The sequence below is a fragment of the Perna viridis genome, chromosome 4 (assembly GCF_037379345.1).
Source record: "Perna viridis isolate PV_CMFRI_1.1 ecotype Kerala chromosome 4, ASM3737934v1, whole genome shotgun sequence".
Taxonomy (NCBI): domain Eukaryota; kingdom Metazoa; phylum Mollusca; class Bivalvia; order Mytilida; family Mytilidae; genus Perna; species Perna viridis.
Genome location: NC_142448.1, coordinates 6,011,673 through 6,028,242, shown reverse-complemented (window position 1 = coordinate 6,028,242; position 16,570 = coordinate 6,011,673). Strand labels below are relative to the sequence as shown.

General features: G+C 34.9%; 1 protein-coding gene across 2 annotated transcripts in view; it reads left to right on the top strand.

Moving 5' to 3' along the window:
- LOC148618637 (scavenger receptor cysteine-rich domain-containing protein DMBT1-like) overlaps positions 1 to 16,570 on the top strand; it is a 59,893-nt gene that overhangs the window by 14,972 nt on the left and 28,351 nt on the right. For both annotated transcript variants that reach the window (XM_088577725.1, XM_088577726.1), the window contains exons 14-20: positions 10 to 120; positions 5,589 to 5,748; positions 6,073 to 6,251; positions 7,900 to 8,007; positions 8,604 to 8,742; positions 13,058 to 13,263; positions 13,803 to 13,950. In XM_088577725.1, the coding sequence (XP_088433851.1) occupies positions 10 to 120; positions 5,589 to 5,748; positions 6,073 to 6,251; positions 7,900 to 8,007; positions 8,604 to 8,742; positions 13,058 to 13,263; positions 13,803 to 13,950 (1,051 nt within the window). The remainder of the gene's footprint in view (positions 1 to 9; positions 121 to 5,588; positions 5,749 to 6,072; positions 6,252 to 7,899; positions 8,008 to 8,603; positions 8,743 to 13,057; positions 13,264 to 13,802; positions 13,951 to 16,570) is intronic.

Here is a 16,570-nt window from a genome sequence, read left to right as displayed (position 1 = left end):
TCATTTCAGATCTGTCATGCCCTGAGAGTTTTAGGTGTAAGAATGGACGCTGCATACCTTTTACTGCTGTTTGTGATGGAAAAGATCAATGTCAAGATTTCTCTGATGAAGATGGCTGTGGTAAAGTACTTACTTCTAATAGTCATCTATTTCTTATCTATATGACCAGTATGTTCTGGATGGCAGGTTTAGTTATTATCATTCAATATATTGTAGTATTTGATATACTTACTGGTACTGTAGATTATGCATAACAAAACTAAAGATCCCTTTATATATAATATGATTTGAAATTTTGTATTTAGCTTCATCTTGACAAGTTGTACTTCTGATTCAACTTAAAGATTTGGTGGGAATTATGTTCCTGTCTAGAGATATGTAATACACATGTGGTATTGTTGATATGATATTTAATACACATGTAGAATTGTTAATATGATTTAGAAATAAATCATGGAAACTCCATTTTATCATTGTTTTATCACGGGCTGACCATTTATGCCACATTATTTAACCCCAAATGACACTGAGGGGTAAAACTTTGACATAAATTGTCAGCCTGTGGTAAAACAATGATAAAATGGAGTTTCTGTCATTTATTTCAATTCTAATAGGGCAATTACGGTACTTATTTTACATTTTTGTGACCTATTATGGTGACCTTACACCCATCATATTTACCCAATTTGGCTGTACATTTTACACTATGTCAATGGTTGGTAGTGAAACTTAGTGCTTTGTAATATTATTTAAAATGAAAGAAAGGGTGAATTAAGTAGAATGATGTTTGATATGGCACTAGTTGTTTACATTATAAGATCACACATGGACAGGTACAACGCCTGGACTGAAACATGTCATTCATTGACGATTGTTATTGTTTGTTATCATACATGGATGGTGAATGTGGTGATTGCTACCATGTATGTTTGTAATTTTATTAAAACATAACGTCTAATATTTTTGATAAATACGGATTTAATCTTCGATCTTGCTACTAAAATGAATGAAACAGATGAAACACATCCGAATAACATTATGTGTGTTTGTCTGCATGATTTAAGGTGGGTAGTTATATACAAACACAAAAGCCACACCTGATAAGTCACATGCTGCCCATAAAGCAATGGAAAATCGACCACAGCTGATAAAGCCTTTTAAGGACGTCATATTAGAATATGTAATACATTTGTAGTATTGTTGATATGATATGTAATACATGTGTAGTATTGTTGATATGATACATAATACACATGTAGTATTGTTGATATATGTAATAAACATGTAGTATTGTTGATATGATACGTAATACACATGTATTATTGTTGATATGATATGTAATACACATGCAGTATTGTTAATATCAAAGATGACAGTCATCAATTGTTCCTTGGAAATGAAAAAGAACCTTACCACAACATATATTTCATCCTTGCTGTATGCTATTTATGGAGTCTGAGCTAGCAGCAAATGTGTCGGTCTTCATCTCATCCTAGTTGTATGCTATTTATGGAGTCTGAGCTAGCAGCTAATGTCCCGCTCTTCATCTCATCCTTGCTGTATGCTATTTATGGAGTCTGAGCTAGCAGCAAATGTCTCGGTCTTCATCTCATCCTAGTTGTATGCTATTTATGGAGTCCGAGCTAGCAGCTAATGTCCCGCTCTTCATCTCATCCTTGCTGTATGATATTTATGGAGTCTGAGCTAGCAGCAAATGTCTCGGTCTTCATCTCATCCTAGTTGTATGCTATTTATGGAGTCCGAGCTAGCAGCTAATGTCTTGGTCTTCATCTCATCCTAAATGTATGCTATTTATGGAGTCTGAGCTAGCAGCTAACGTCCTGCTCTTCATCTCATCCTTGCTGTATGCTATTTATGGAGTCTGAGCTAGCAGCAAATATCTTGGTCTTCATCTCATCCTAGTTGTATGCTATTTATGGAGTCCGAGCTATCAGCTAATGTCCTGCTCCTCATCTCATCCTAGTTGTATGCTATTTATGGAGTCTGAGCTAGCAGCTAATGTCCTGCTCTTCATCTCATCCTATTTGTATGCTATTTATGGAGTCTGAGCTAGCAGCAAATGTCCTGCTCTTCATCTCATCCTAGTTGTATGCTATTTATGGAGTCTGAGCTAGCAGCAAATGTCTCGGTCTTCATCTCATCCTAGTTGTATGCTATTTATGGTTTCTGAGCTAGCAGCAAATATCTTGGTCGTCATCTCATCCTAGTTGTATGCTATTTATGGAGTCTGAGCTATCAGCTAATGTCCTGCTCCTCATCTCATCCTAGTTGTATGCTATTTATGGAGTCTGAGCTAGCAGCTAATGTCCTGCTCTTCATCTCATCCTATTTGTATGCTATTTATGGAGTCTGAGCTAGCAGCAAATGTCTCGGTCTTCATCTCATCCTAGTTGTATGCTATTTATGGAGTCTGAGCTAGCAGCAAATGTGTCGGTCTTCATCTCATCCTAGTTGTATGCTATTTATGGAGTCTGAGCTATCAGCTAATGTCTCGGTCTTCATCTCATCCTAAATGTATGCTATTTATGGAGTCTGAGCTAGCAGCTAACGTCCTGCTCTTCATCTCATCCTTGCTGTATGATATTTATGGAGTCTGAGCTAGCAGCAAATGTGTCGGTCTTCATCTCATCCTAGTTGTATGCTATTTATGGAGTCTGAGCTAGCAGCTAATGTCTCGGTCTTCATCTCATCCTAAATGTATGCTATTTATGGAGTCTGAGCTAGCAGCTAACGTCCTGCTCTTCATCTCATCCTAGTTGTATGCTATTTATGGAGTCTGAGCTAGCAACAAATGTCTTGGTCTTCATCTCATCCTAGTTGTATGCTATTTATGGAGTCCGAGCTAGCAGCTAATGTCCTGCTCTTCATCTCATCCTAGTTGTATGCTATTTATGGAGTCTGAGCTAGCAGCAAATGTCTCGGTCTTCATCTCATCCTTGCTGTATGCTATTTATGGAGTCTGAGCTAGCAGCAAATATCTTGGTCTTCATCTCATCCTAGTTGTATGCTATTTATGGAGTTCGAGTTATCAGCTAATGTTCTGCTCCTCATTTCATCCTAGTTGTATGCTATTTATGGAGTCTGAGCTAGCAGCTAATGTCCTGCTCTTCATCTCATCCTATTTGTATGCTATTTATGGAGTCTGAGCTAGCAGCTAATGTCCTGCTCTTCATCTCATCCTAGTTGTATGCTATTTATGGAGTCTGAGCTAGCAGCAAATGTCTCGGTCTTCATCTCATCCTTGCTGTATGCTATTTATGGAGTCTGAGCTAGCAGCAAATATCTTGGTCTTCATCTCATCCTAGTTGTATGCTATTTATGGAGTTCGAGTTATCAGCTAATGTTCTGCTCCTCATTTCATCCTAGTTGTATGCTATTTATGGAGTCTGAGCTAGCAGCTAATGTCCTGCTCTTCATCTCATCCTATTTGTATGCTATTTATGGAGTCTGAGCTAGCAGCTAATGTCCTGCTCTTCATCTCATCCTAGTTGTATGCTATTTATGGAGTCTGAGCTAGCAGCAAATGTCTCGGTCTTCATCTCATCCTAGTTGTATGCTATTTATGGAGTCTGAGCTAGCAGCAAATGTCTCGGTCTTCATCTCATCCTAGTTGTATGCTATTTATGGAGTCTGAGCTAGCAGCAAATGTGTCGGTCTTCATCTCATCCTAGTTGTATGCTATTTATGGAGTCTGAGCTAGCAGCTAATGTCCCGCTCTTCTTGTAGTACTTTTGATACATTACCACCACAATATTTATATTTACACTTGTGGACGCAATTAACAAAAATAACACATATTCCTGTTGTTTTTGTACTGAATTCTCCTTCAACTTAAAAGATTAATGAGGTCACAATTTAAAACTACATTGTTTTATGGATGTCAAAAGGTTATTCGGAGACAAATCTGGGGTCATTTAGATCAAAATGACAAGGGTGAATTAACTTCTGTGCCTCTGTCTGCCCATGCCCTCCATCCATCTAAACATTTTCAGCACTTCTTTATTAGATTAACATTAAATTTGTACTAAACGTTGTTACCCCCAATAGCTCAGATAACAGTAAGTTCAGTGTTTATTTTTAAAAAAATGCAAAACGGGGCCAGTGGCCCTCTTGACAGTAAAACAGGGGGTCATTTTCAGAAAAAAGGGCCAATATGGAAGTATGATAGGAATCATTTTTAGTTAACAGGATAGATTCAACCAACAACTTAGTTGATCTCAGGTTTGTATACACTTTATAGTTTCGGTGATAGGTACACTTCAAATGAATAAAAAAAAATGTTTATTTTGGCATTCTTTGGACTCTTATTGTTATTCATTTTGATGTTGCAGCTCCCTTTAGAATCTTTCTGTTCTTATCGGGATCATATCATACACTGCCAAGGTCTAGATTTATTAGGTGCTGTTAGCAGGGTCAGGGGAAACACTTGGTCCCCTGTAGCACTGCTTAAGTTGTTTTTTTACCTGAAAATTTTTTTACTTTCGTTACTATGAAATGGTTAAGGCCATTTATGATTTAAAGTGATGGAAATGCATCTGAACACATCTTGAAATTCAGAGATCAGTCTGTGGAATACTGTGCGTCGGTAGAGCCCACATGCCACACTTTTCTGTGTGCCACACATAAAATATCCATGCCACTGGCTCAAGGGCCTGGTCTGGAATGAACACTGTAAGTTTGAAACAATGTGCTGACTGATCATTGTTAATAATGCTCTGCCACTATGTAGCAGACACCCAATAGTAGTCTGTCCTTCCATAACAAATCATGTTCGGGCTGTCAGTGTAAGCTTTCTTTTTGACATGAGGGTAAATCAGCTTGACAATGTGTTGCTGCATACCATGGTTGATGACAATTGACTTTGAACTATGACTTCTAGGTAATGATTTTGTAATACAGATTCCTGTACAGGCAGTAACTTTTTTGTCTTTGGGTATAGGCATTTGAATATTTGGCATGAGGGAAGATCAGCTCAAGGCAATGTGTCATGTACCATGGTTAATAAAGTTTTACCTTGGACTTTGATCTCAAAGTCAGTTTAATGATTTTTGCATACAAATTCATGTCCAGGCTGTAATTTTTGTCCTTTGGTGTATGGATTTGATATTGGATACGACTGTAGATTAGCTCAGGACGATGTGTCATGTACCATTATTCATGTCCTTTGATGTTTGGGTTGTGATGTTTTATACCCTGCCACACAGTTTCATGTCCATCTGTCTGTTCATTGTTGTTAGTTCTCTCAGACCTCTTAATTATTGTTCATTAGCTTTATACTAAAAGTGTTGCTATTTCACATACATTTTTATATATTTTTCTGAGATTAATACAAAGGTTGCCATCACAAAAACAGACAAATAAGAAAGGTACTCATCAGTTTTGTAAGAGTTATTGTCCTTCAGACTTAAAATCTTGCTGAATTATTTTCATCCATTTATTTATATATTTTCATTGAATGTGGCCGGGGACACTGTTTCTTTTTTAATTTTTAGATATGAGAGTTCAGTAAAATAGACATTTGTTGTTGTTTTATCAATGAATGTTATGTAATGTAAAATCTTTTTTAGGAGATTCAGAATCAGAGAATATTGATGTGAGGCTTGTTGGTGGAGATGATCAACAGTCAGGGAGAGTAGAGATAAAGTATTTAGGAGAATGGGGTGTAATCTGTGATGATGATTGGGACATTAAAGATGCTGTTGTTGTCTGTAGAATGCTTGGCTTTGGGTAAGTTGTTTCTATATCTTTGATATGTTTTGAATTTAGAGTCACTCAGTCAACTTTTCATGTGACTTTAAAACACCGGTGTGTGACTTTTGCAAAATGACAAAACTTCTTAAAATAAAATCACCACAAACTCACCTGTAGTCCTTAACACACACACACACATTGGTAAACACTGCTTGAGTAGTCTTTAAAACTTGAAAGAAAGTATTTGCCAAAGTAGGGTTGATTGCAATCAGTTAGCATTTAACAGTTGATAAATTAGGTTTAATCTCATTTTGAAATATATTTCCTTCATAATTTTTAAATATCACTTAATATTATCAGGCATGCTTTAGCAGCAGTAAGGAGAAGCAGATATGGAAGTGGAAATGGAAATATTTTATTGGATGATGTTAATTGTTATGGTAATGAGACCAGTCTACTATCATGTGACTCTAGTGCATGGAAAGAACATGACTGTAAAGACTATGAAATAGCTGGTGTACAATGTCAACAGATAAAATGTAAATATAACAACAACCTGGTGTGTGTATTCAAAATTCTTTGACAGCCTAGCATGTGTACTCAGAATTTTTTCTACAGCCTAGTGTGTGTACTCAGAATTCTTTCTAAGGGCTAGCATGTGTACTCTTAATTTTTTCTACAGCCTAGCAAGTATACTTTGAATTCTTTCTACAACCTAGTGTGTGTGTACTCAGAGAATTCTTTCAACAGCCTAATGTGTGTACTCAGAATTATTTTTACAATCTAGCATGTGTACTCAGAATTCTTTCTATAAATTGGTGTACTGAGGATTTTTTCTTCAACTTCACATGTATACTCATATGTCTATCTTCAACTTGGCATATGTACTCAGAATTCTTTCTACAGCCTAGTTTGTGTACTCAGAATTATTTCATTAATCTGGCAAATGTATTCAGAATTCTTTTTACAAGCTGGGATGTGTACTCAGAATTCTTTTTATAATCTCATATATGGACTCAGTATTATTCTACAACTTTGCATGTGTACTCAGTTTTTCTCTACAACTGGAAATGTGTGCTCAAAATCCTTCCTACAATCTCATTTGTGTACTCTGAACTCTTGTATTATTTGAAATTTGAGGTTTTAGTAAATTTCTGTCAGACTTTTTATGAGTTGTAGCTTCATATTTATATTTATATAAAACATTTTGTCTTGATTTCTTTTTAAGTCGCTAATAGTGTAAGCCACTTCTTGCACTCATAACTTCTGTATTTAATATTTGCATATGATTTGCATTAATGTGTAATTATACGCCACACAATCCAGCAGATCTTTGCCATGTTCACCGCCACAGCGTCATATTTCTAGCTTCATACAAGATAAAAATGTACCTCATAAATATCATATACATGTGTTCTACGTGTATTTCTTGTTTGTATGAGAACGGGAAGTTAACTGAAATGATCAGTTAGCTTTGAACATTACCCAGTTTCTGATTCAGTCACTGAGACTAGTTACAAGACTATATAGGTCATATACATTAGCACGCCCCAATATTTATGAATATTCATCGCTAGCTGCTAAATCTGGTTCATAAACTGGTTCCCTGTTAATATCATAAGCGACCCAAAGATCGCTACAACATACCTTTTTTAAAACATATCATACACATGTCTAATCATGTTTTTTGCTTGTATTAGAACAGGAAGTTAAAAGATAAAATGATTGATTAGCATTGAATTTATGTAATATTACCCAGTTTCCGATTCAAACACAAGCTTTCGTTACAATTGATTATATAAAGGTCATATATATTATCAGGACACAGATATCTATATATAGCCATTTGGGTCATAACGGTAACAAAAGAGTATGCAATAATATCAAGGGAACCAAGATTTTAGCAGAAGTCACCCGATTTTAGTGCATATCACATTTGTACCATTTTGGATTTTAAAAGTATGTCAAAACCAGTTACTGTGAATATTGGATGATAAGCGACTTTTAAGACTTCAGTCATTGATTATATTACTTTCTGTTATAATTACATTGTTTGCATATATTAAGTTGTTTAAATAAATCTAATGGATGTGTTCAATACTTGCTTATGAGCTTAATTTTGGTAGATTTTATGGAAATCATAATTAATGTAAACCAAATCAGAGTTAACATTATTAATTACTTCAGCATGTAATCCTGATGAATTTACCTGCTCTAACAAAAACTGTATTCTTACGAGTCTGGTTTGTAATTCTGATGATGATTGTCATGACAACTCGGATGAAACTGACTGTGGTAGGTACACATTATTTTGACTAACGTAGTATGCTATAGTGCAGTCCACCTGCCCTTTATAATGATTGTCTGTCACATAAATTTTCCTCAGCTTAAATCATTCAAAAGGATCAGAAATATATAAGTCAGACCTCAATTGATATGGAAGCATTTCAAATAAATTTGAAAATTACATTATTCAATAGTTGAATGTGTTCCAACACAAGAGATTACAATTTTTTTCTGTTTGCTTTAGAGTATGCCTTATAGGGCTTTCCAAAAAGTCTGTTAAAATTTCCATTAGTTAACTTTAGACTCATTACGGAAAATGAGGGGTATAGAAGTTCAAATGTCTACAATACATCATAAACAAAACTTGATCATAATAATTGATTTTATTTTATGTACATGTTTAAATTTTATTTTACTTACAATTCTGTGAAACTTAACCTAGAAAAGGACACTAAGTTCTAATGAAATGTATAATGATTAATAAACAATTTTATTAAAAGATCACTACATAAGTGGAAGTGAACAATAATTCAGTCTAGACTGGCCAAAACAATCATCTTTTACCAGCGAAAAATACAGCAGTGGTGTGATTTTGACATTTCCAGCACTAAACATTGAACTTGTAAATGGAACACAGAGTGAAGGGAGGGTAGAAATAATTCGTAATGGTGTTCGTGGTACTATCTGTGATGACTTGTGGGATGATCATGCTGCTTCAGTTGTTTGTAGAATGCTTGGTTACAGGTTAGTAACTGTTTGTAGAGTGTTTGGTTACAGGGTAGTTACTGTTGGTAGAATGCTTGGCTACTGGTTAGTAACTGTTAGTAGAATGCTTGGTTACATGATGGTAACTGTAGAATGCTTGGTTACAGGTCATTAAGTGTTTGTAGAATGCTTGGTTACAGGTCATTAAGTGTTTGTAGAATGCTTGGCTACAGTTACTTTTTGAAGAATGCTTGGTACAGGTAAGTTACTGTTGGTAGAATGCTTGGCTACAGTAACTGTTTGTAGAATGCTTGGCTACAGTTACTGTTTGTAGAATGCTTGGTACAGGTTAATTAATGTTGGTAGAATGCTTGGTTACAGGATAGTAACTGTTTGTAGAATGCTTGGTTACAGGTTAGTTACTGTTTGGAGAGTGCTTGGTTACAGGTTGGTAAATGTTTGTAGAGTGCTTGGTTACAGAATAGTAACTGTTAGTAGAATGCTTGGTCATAGGTTAGTAATTGTTTGGTTTATGGGTTTCTTCATAATGCTTGGCTACAGGATAGTATTTTTTGTAGAATGCTTGGTTACAGGTTAGTTACTGTTTGTAGAATGCTTGTTACAGGTTAGTTACTGCTTGTAGAATGCTTGGTTACAGGTTAGTAACTGTTAGTAGGATGCTTGGTTACATAATGGTAACTGTTTAAGGATGCTTGGTACAGGTTATTTTGTGTTTGTAGGATGCTTGGTTACAGGATAGTTACTGTTGGTAGAATGCTTGGCTACTGGTTAGTAACTATTAGTAGTATGCAAGGTTACATGATGGTAACTGATTGTAGAATGCTTGGTTACAGGATAGTAACTGTTTGTAGAATGCTTGGTTACAGGTTAGTTACTGTTTGAAGAGTGCTTGGTTACAGGTTGGTAAATATTTGTAGAGTGCTTGGTTACAGGATAGTAACTGTTTGTAGAATGCTTGGTTACAGGTTAGTTACTGTTTGTAGAATGCTTGGTTACAGGAAAGTAACTGTAGAATGCTTGACTACAGGTTAGTAACTGTTTGGTTTATAGGTTTCCTCAGAATGCTTGGCTACAGGATAGTATTTTTTGTAGAATGCTTGGTTACAGGTTAGTAACTGTTTGTAGAATGCTTTGTTACAGGTTAGTAACTGTTAGTAGGATGCTTGGTTACGTGATGGTAACTGCCTGTAGTATGCTTGGTTACAGGTTATTAAGTGTTTGTAGAATGCTTAGTTACAGTATAGTAACTGTTTGGTTTGTAGAGTGCTTGGTTACAGGTTAGTAACTGTTTGTAGAGTGCTTGGTTACAGGATAGTAACTGTTTGTAGAATGCTTTGCTATAGCTATGTAACTGTTTGGTTTATAGGTTTCTTCAGAATGCTTGGAAACAGGATAGTAACTGTTTGTAGAGTGCTTGGTTACAAGATAGTAACTGTTTGTAGAATGCTTTGTTACAGGATAGTAACCGTTTGTAGAGTGCTTGGTTACAGGTTAGTATCTGTGTGTAGAATGCTTGGCTACAGGTTTGTAACTGTTTGGTTTATAGGTTTCCTCAGAATGCTTGGCTACAGGATAGTATTTTTTGTAGAATGCCTGGTTACAGGTTAGTAACTGTTAGTAAGATGCTTGGTTACAGGTTAGTTACTGTTTGTAGAATGCTTGGTACAGGTTAGTTACTGCTTGTAGAATGCTTGGTTACAGGTTAGTAACTGTAAGTAGGATGCTTGGTTACAGGTTAGTTACTGTTTGTAGATTGCTTTGTACAGGTTAGTTACTGCTTGTAGAATGCTTGGTTACAGGTTAGTAACTATTAGTAGGATGCTTGGTTACATGATGGTAACTGTTTGTAGAATGCTTGGTTACAAGTTAGTAACTGTTTGTAGAGTGTTTGGTTACAGGATAGTTACTGTTGGTAGAATGCTTGGTTACTGCTTAGTAACTATTAGTAGGATGTTTGGTTACATGATGGTAATTGATTGTAGAATGCTTGGTATAGGTTATTTAGTGTTTGTAGAATGCTTGGTACAGGATAGTATCTGTTTGTAGAATGCTTGGCTACAGGTTTGTAACTGTTTGGTTTATAGGTTTCTTCAGAATGCTTGACTACAGGATAGTAACTGTTTGTAGAGTGTTTGGTTACAGGATAGTAACTGTTTGTAGAGTGCTTGGTTGCAGGATGGTAACTGTTTGTAGAGTGCTTGGTTGCAGGATAGTAAATTTTTGTAGAATGCTTGGTTACAGGATAGTAACTGTTTGTAGGGTGCTTGGTTACAGAATAGTAACTGTTTGTAGAATGCTTGGTTACAGGATAGTATCTGTTTGTAGAATACTTGGCTACAGGTTTGTAACTTTTTGGTTTATAGGTTTCTTCAGAATGCTTGACTGCAGGATAGTAACTGTTTGTAGAGTGCTTTGTTACAGGATAGTAACCGTTTGTAGAGTGCTTGGTTACAGGATGGTAACTGTTCGTAGAGTGCTTGTTACAGGATAATAACTGTTTGTAGAGTGCTTGGTTACAGAATAGTAACTGTTTGTAGAATGCTTGGTTACAGGTTAGTAACTGTTTGGTTAATAGGTTTCCTCAGAATGCTTGGCTACAGGATAGTGTTTTTTTGTAGAATGCTTGGTTACAGGTTAGTACCTGTTAGTAGGATGCTTTGTTACAGGTTAGTTACTGTTTGTAGAATGCTTGGTACGGGTTAGTTACTGCTTGTAGAATGCTTGGTTACAGGTTAGTAACTGTTAGTAGGATGCTTGGTTACATGATGGTAACTGCTTGTAGAATGCTTGGTTACAGGTTAGTAACTGTTTGTAGAGTGTTTGGTTACAGGGTAGTTACTGTTGGTAGAATGCTTGGCTACTGGTTAGTAACTGTTAGTAGAATGCTTGGTTACATGATGGTAACTGTAGAATGCTTGGTTACAGGTTATTAAGTGTTTGTAGAATGCTGGATGACAGGATAGTAACTGTTTGTAGATTGCTTGGTGACAGGTTAGTAACTGTTTGTAGAATGTTTGGCTATAGGTTTGTAACTGTTTGGTTTATAAGTTTCTTCAGAATGCTTGGCTACAGGATAGTAAGTGTTTGTAGAATGTTTTGCTACAGGATAGTAACTGTTTGTAGAATGCTTGGTTACAGGATAGTAGCTGTTTGTAGAATGGTTGGTTACAGGATAGTAACTGTTTAGAATACTTGGTTACAAGTTAGTAACTGTTTGTAGAATGTTTGGCTATAGGTTTGTAACTGTTTGGTTTATAGGTTTCTTCAGAATGCTTGGCTACAGGATAGTAAGTGTTTGTAGAATGTTTTGCTACAGGATAGTAACTGTTTGTAGAATGTTTGGCTACAGAATAGTAGCTGTTTGTAGAATGCTTGGTTACATATGAGTAACTGTTTGGGTTATAGGTTTCTTCACTACAGTATATTTTTCAACTGGATATGACCTTTACAGTATTTTTAATATGTGTCAGCCTCTTTCAGAAATTTGTTATTAACACAATCAAACCATGTTTAAGCTCACCTGGTTCAAACAGCATTGTTATATGAAGAGATTCTAATGAAATTCATAGGAACATTAAGCAGTGTATATAGATGTGCATAAAGAAGTATATTTATAGTCAGTATGCTCTAAAGGGAAATAATCCAACTTAAGGCCTCGCTAAACACTTCTGGGTCAATTGACCACCCCCTATGTAGTGCCAAAAACATAATGAATATAGATCTATGCACTGTAAGTACATTATTTGTGTGTATTCTGATCAAAAGTAGTCAAAATGAAGCTAAGGATTTGTACTTTAATATCATATTTGTAATTTACTACAAAAGTGTATAAATATTGTTTACATGTGTGAGTAATTCGCCTCTATGCTGTCAGTAAGTAGAAAAGGTAACAATGTGGATTTTCAGTTTTATTTATTCAAGTAAATTTTTTGAAGAATTTCTACAATCATCAATCCATTTGCATAAAGTTTTTGAAAGCCTTATTTTCCAAGCTTTGCAAGTATATAACTTTAAGATATCATTTGTCCTGTGAAACATTGAAAATTACATTTTTAACAAGTAAAGTAATGGAAATGTTAGAAGTGGTTAGTGAGACCTAAAGGTTTTATACATTAAATATTTACCTTCTTTTTAAGCAGAGGTATTCTCTTTGAGAGCTTGCTCATACTTCAACTATTAATAATGGTCCTTTAATATGATAAGACGTACCTATAACCTTTATTGAGTAAAGTAATGAAAGTTTAGGAGAATATTATATAATACTATTAAATATTTTTTTGTATACACCTTTTCCTAGACCTACACTTATTCCATTTTTAATATAATTTTATAGTTCTGGAATAGCTAAAATAGGAGGTAGTTATGGACAAGGGTCTGGTCTAATATGGTTAGATGATGTAGTATGTGACAGCTCAGAGAGAAGTATAGATAGTTGTCATCACTCTACCTGGGCTAAACATGACTGTGACCACACTGAAGATGCTGGTGTCATTTGTTCCCATGAGGAAAACCAAGGAACCACTTCAACAGAGAAACCATGTAGGCTATGACAATTTAGACAAAGACTCAATCTGTATCTGCTCTTCTTAATGACTTTTAATCTTTTGAAAATGTCTGTCTGTCTGTCTTCTGAAACCACTTCTTGTTAATCTTAAAATGATATGAATGTTGGATATTTAACATAGATTTTCAAAACTTGATGAAAGATGTTTTTGTGTTTAGATAATACAAACTGAAGATAATATGATTAATAGCTGAACTGTGCAACATCTCCTAAACTTAGATGGAAAGGAGTTTAGAATATTTAAAATGATAAAAGCAATTTGGTATCATTTGTGACTCTCACTAAATCTTGGATGGCAGCAATAGTTCAATGTTTTTTCTTTCACTTTTTTTTTCTTAATTCTAAACTTAAAACTTCAGTATCCAAGAAACTTTATTTTTCCAAATGTTGTAATTTCATTCAAGTGACAATGAAGCATAAAAATAATGAGGTATCACACATGTTTTCAAAGTATCTGGATTTCCAGGTAAAAAATCAAAGAACAACTACATCCTTTGGTATTGTTTCATTTAAGTTATGGATGTGGAGGTAACCTTGTCAGGTGACAGTAGTACAGAGGGACGTGTCATCCTGTATGTCAATGGTAAAGAAGGTTCTATCTGTGATGATAACTTCGATGATAATGATGCCACTGTTCTATGTAGAATGATGGGATTTCAGAGGTATGTACCATAGGTTCTTCTACGCTATTCCGCCACATGTCCATAAAGAACTTGAATGCAACAACAAAACAAATTGTGCTATTTAGTCTCAATTCTGCTTCACATAAAAATCGCCTTGCAAATTACCAGTAAGTTGCTATTATCTATTCAGCTGCCTTAATGTCCATTTGTCTAATGTCCATAATATCCTTACAAACACATACTAGTCAACATCCTTTAATAGATCTTCTCCCAAGAATTTACTTCAATTCAATAAACCTTGGAAGGATTGTATTTTAGGGTACCTTGCACATAGTTTGTTTGGCTTTTTGATCTGTCAAAATACATGGCTGACCAATACTAAAAATAGACCATATGGGCCTGACACCAATTTTAAGTTGATGGAATCACCCAATTAAAAGTTATTGCCCCTTTATACCAATTACATTTCTTTTTTGCAGTATATTGTTATTTATATAAAAGAGTAATCAAAGGAACCAAGATTCTAGTGGAAATAAAAAAAATGAAAAATATAATCCAGGGATAAAGGCCAGACATGGGAAACAGACACACACAACACAAAGCACAATTTAACCAAAATGATACATACAAAGTAACAAAAGTAAATGAGTGACTCAGACTCCACTGAAAACTGGGAGCTTGGACCAGGTGGACTGGCAGGGTAAGCATCCTCTGCCTTCTAGAAACATCTGCCGAGTTATTCATGAAAAGTCATGTCAAGGTACACAAATGAGGAAAGGAAAACTATGACATGTTGAATAAATCATGGTGCAGATGGATACACTGTATTGAAACTATAACAGTTAGGTTTTTTTAAGGTTAACTGCTTTATCAGAAAGAGGACAAGACCTTTCATTAGTTAAAATTTCCGAAAATTCAGATAGTATTGCCCAGAAATAGCAATTTTTTTCATGGTTTAGCTATTTTTTTGTTACTCTCTCTGAAAATCTATTAGTCTAAAACTATGTATAAAACATATTTTTACCAAACTTTGTTCCATAGGATATTGTGCACAGATCTGATGGGGGATTTTTTAACCATCTACAAAAATGGCTATCATTACTAATTATAGATCGTAGAGGTGAAACAGTTTTTTTTTCTTTTTGCAAAAACCTGTCAGGTTAAGATAAATTCTGACAGAGTAAAAGTGTTTATTATTAAAATATCTCTATGGTAAGATTACATGATACCATAGAGATATTTTCATGATGATCTTTTGACGCATGTTGGAGTTACTGCCCTTTTTTTACATTTTTTCTGTTTGGTGTTTTTATTTTTAAAATTTTTAACCCACCGTTTTTTTCAGAAATACCTGTACAAATCAGGGCTGTTTCAGTGGTTTCCTTTTCTTGTTTTACTGTTTTTGACCTTAATATTGCCATTTGTTATGTGAACTTTACTTTTTGACTTTTTCTTTTGACTATTAATTTTTTAGTGTTTATCAATTTGGTATTTTTTAATACATTTCATGACAGATTCCAATGTTTTGAAACTTCTAAAAACACTTCTTTTTGTGTGGCTCAGTGGGTAGCAGGAATGAAGTAAGCATAGGGATCTCTTTAAAAGATAAACTGTTCTAATTGATTAAATGGTAAGACTACATGTACATGATTTCAAATTCTCCAGGTGAGCCATTCAGGCGCTGTAGAGCCTCTAGCTGGAAAGCAAATGTACAAAAATACAGTGGTGTGTGTTGCCTTTTTAGCTCACCTGGCCAAAAGCTATGTGCGCTTTTGCCATCACTTGGCGTCCATTGTCGTTGTTGTCGTCGTCCGTTAACAATTTTCAAAAGTCTTCTCCTCTGAAGCTACTCAGGGGAATTTTATAAAACTTTGCACAGATGTTCCTTGGGGTATCTTGCACAAAAGATGTGTTTAGATTTTTGATCAGTCAAAAAACATAGCTGCCATTACTAAAAATAGAACATAGGGGTCAGACTGTAATTTATCGCATATATTTCCAAAACCATTAGGTTTAGCCAAATTCTGACATAGGTAAAAGTGTTCAACATGATGAGATCTATCTGTGGTCAAATTTTCATTTTAATCGGTCAAGCCATTTAGGAGTTCATGCCCTTTTTCTATGTTTTTTTGCTATTTTCAATATTATTTCTTTAAAATATCTTCTCCTCTAAAACTACTGGACCAATTTGAACCAAACTTAGTATGAGTATTCTTTGGAGTATCTTGCACAGAAGTTATGTTTAGATTTTGGATCTGTAAAGAAACATGGCCGCTGTTACTAAAATAGAACATAGGGGTCAGACAGTAGTTTTTCGCATATATCTCCAAAACTGTGAGGTTTAGCCAAATTCTGACATGGATACAAGTCTTCAGCTTGATGAGATCTATCTATGATTAAATTTTTATTTCAATCTGTCGAACCATTTAGGAGTTATTGCCCTTTTTCGACGTTTTTTTTGTTGCTATTTTTGTGATTTCTTTCAAAAATCTTCATCTTTTTCTCTAACACTACGTGCTCAATTGGAATCAAACTTGATATGAATGTTCCTTGGAGTATCTTTAACAAAAGTTATGTTTAGATTTTGGATCTGTAAAGAAACATGGCTGCTGTTACTAAAATAGAATATAGGGGTCAGACAGCATGGATACAAGTCTTC